The following is a 2,035-nucleotide window of genomic DNA, read 5'->3' as shown; positions in this document are numbered from 1 at the left end:
GCAGATTTAATTTGGTTTGTATTCGTACCTATTGTTCTCTGACAAAACTTGGTGAGTTACATGATACAATTTGTAGCGTGTATTGGCGCTTGGACTCCAGCCTCGCTAACGGTTAGAAAAACAATGGTTCTGTTGCCTGTAGCGCTGCAGAAATACTTGTACAGAAGCTGTGGTGGACTCCGGCCGAGGATGTTAAATTTCATCGAAATCTTGAAATTTTTATCTTGACTTTGAAATTGTCTACCTTTTTTGTGCTGTTGCTGTACCGTTGATTAGTCCCTAACGAGTCGTAATACGGCGTAAACGTTAGTTTTCTGTATTGTCACATGTCTTCTGAACGTGCGGTTTACAGTAGAAGAGACCGTCAAGAGATACATGTAGTTCTTGCCATTCCGGTAACTCCAGCGGTGGCATCCTCATTTTGCCTTTTCGACAGAAGGCTTTACTTGTCCAAGCGCTGTAAACAATGCGTCTGTACTTGATTCTGTCAGCATCGATGGTCATCAGCTATTTTGTGACCTGTAACGCGGCTACGAGTTCCGATCAGACCAAGCTCTCGAGAATGGAGCCATCACTCCTCGTCCACTCACTCGGTGCAGCACTGAACGTCGATGCCGTCGACAGAAGATTTCTTCGAGAGCGAAAAGAAAGTATGGAAGAGCGAGGATATCATCTGACGCTAAAAGGGGAAGTAAAAGCATTGGCCAAGAAAATCATTGCAGATTTCGACACGGCCGACGACGTGTACAAGAAGTGGAATGAGAACGGCCACTCGTTGAACAAAATCGCGAACTTGCTGAAAGTGTCGGAAAAGGAAAAATACGTACCGGTGTACAACGGCTATCTGGCCTACCTGAACAGGATAAATAGCTGAAAACACCTCGTCGAAATTGGGCCCGATCTGTGGACTCCTTTGGCGCCGAGAAAGGCTTGCGACTACTATCGAAGTATTGTCGAGGTTCTAGAAATAAAGGCTCGACCAATGATAGTATAGTTACCCACCCGCAACGAAAGCTCTCAATGCTACCTTAGGTAGACTTTTCTTGTCCTTTTTGGAAGATTACAAATGTAACGTGCAAGACATTTGTTTTTTTTAAATACTACCTCCGCTCGGAAATAGATAACCATTTTTTTTTTTGCGCAGCGCTCCGCCTCGTTCATTTAGGCGTTTATTAATTTGTGAGAGGCTGGCTAGCTAGCTTTATGACCGAGAACTGACAGTAAGAAACTAAGCAAGACACAGGCGTTCATGCTCCGCCGTGCAACTATAGATACAAAAACGGATCTAAGACGGCAACTACATCGCCACATTCTGAAGGGGCGCTCAGTGGGGCTTCTGGAACTTCAGCGGCAGGCGGTGGGGGGCTGCTCGCTGCAAGAAGCAGCATGTACGCGTTAGCATTGGCGAGTGAGGTAGCGTCACAAGGCAGTGACGTAGGGAGAGTGCCAGCTCCACTTGCTTGACATTGTGCCGAAGGCGCGCCAGCTTGAACGTGGGCGAAAGTGGTAGACGACCTAGAGGATAAAAAAAACGGGTAGGGAGGCGTAGCCGGAGACGATTGGTGGAAAAGAGGAGGAGCAATTGAATGTCAAAAAAAGCTAATATTTATCTTGATTATTATTGTTAATAAGATGTAGAAGAAAATTAATCCCCTCTGCCCACACTCACATCTAATCCCCTGCAGGTGGCGGCAGAGGGGCCCTCCCCCCCGTGACTCAACCGGCAACTCTCCTCCCCCCAACAGGCTCATAATCACACTAACAAAAACTGGGCCGGTAGTGGAGAAGGAGTATTTTTTTCTTTTTTTTCTTACCTCCATGACACCAACCGAGGCCCCCCAAGTAAAAAACTAATTTAAAAAGCATAACAAACCCCTAACAAAATATATACAATCAAACGAAGTTGAAAGAGAAAAGGAAATAAGAAGAAAAGACGACATAGAACCAGGAAGACAGAGATAATGCCATGTAGAACCGAATTTAGAATTTTTCTAATAATTATTTTATAGTTTCTGTTCTATTGACGGGATATAGA

At 45.0% G+C, this 2,035-nt stretch overlaps 1 protein-coding gene across 1 annotated transcript; it reads left to right on the top strand.

The window, feature by feature from the left end:
- Positions 1–466: 466 nt before the first annotated feature.
- PITG_22089 (secreted RxLR effector peptide protein, putative) lies at positions 467–874 on the top strand (the record flags this gene model as incomplete). The annotated part of the gene is made up of 1 exon (XM_002894653.1): positions 467–874. One exon carries the CDS (start codon positions 467–469, stop codon positions 872–874), a length of 408 nt encoding a protein of 135 aa, XP_002894699.1.
- Between the last annotated feature and the right edge of the window lie 1,161 nt (positions 875–2,035).

This window comes from Phytophthora infestans, genomic scaffold (assembly GCF_000142945.1).
Source record: "Phytophthora infestans T30-4 supercont1.1810 genomic scaffold, whole genome shotgun sequence".
Taxonomy (NCBI): Eukaryota; Oomycota; class Peronosporomycetes; order Peronosporales; family Peronosporaceae; genus Phytophthora; species Phytophthora infestans.
Note: the sequence above shows the minus strand (reverse complement) of the source record. Positions and strands in the feature narration are given on the sequence as shown.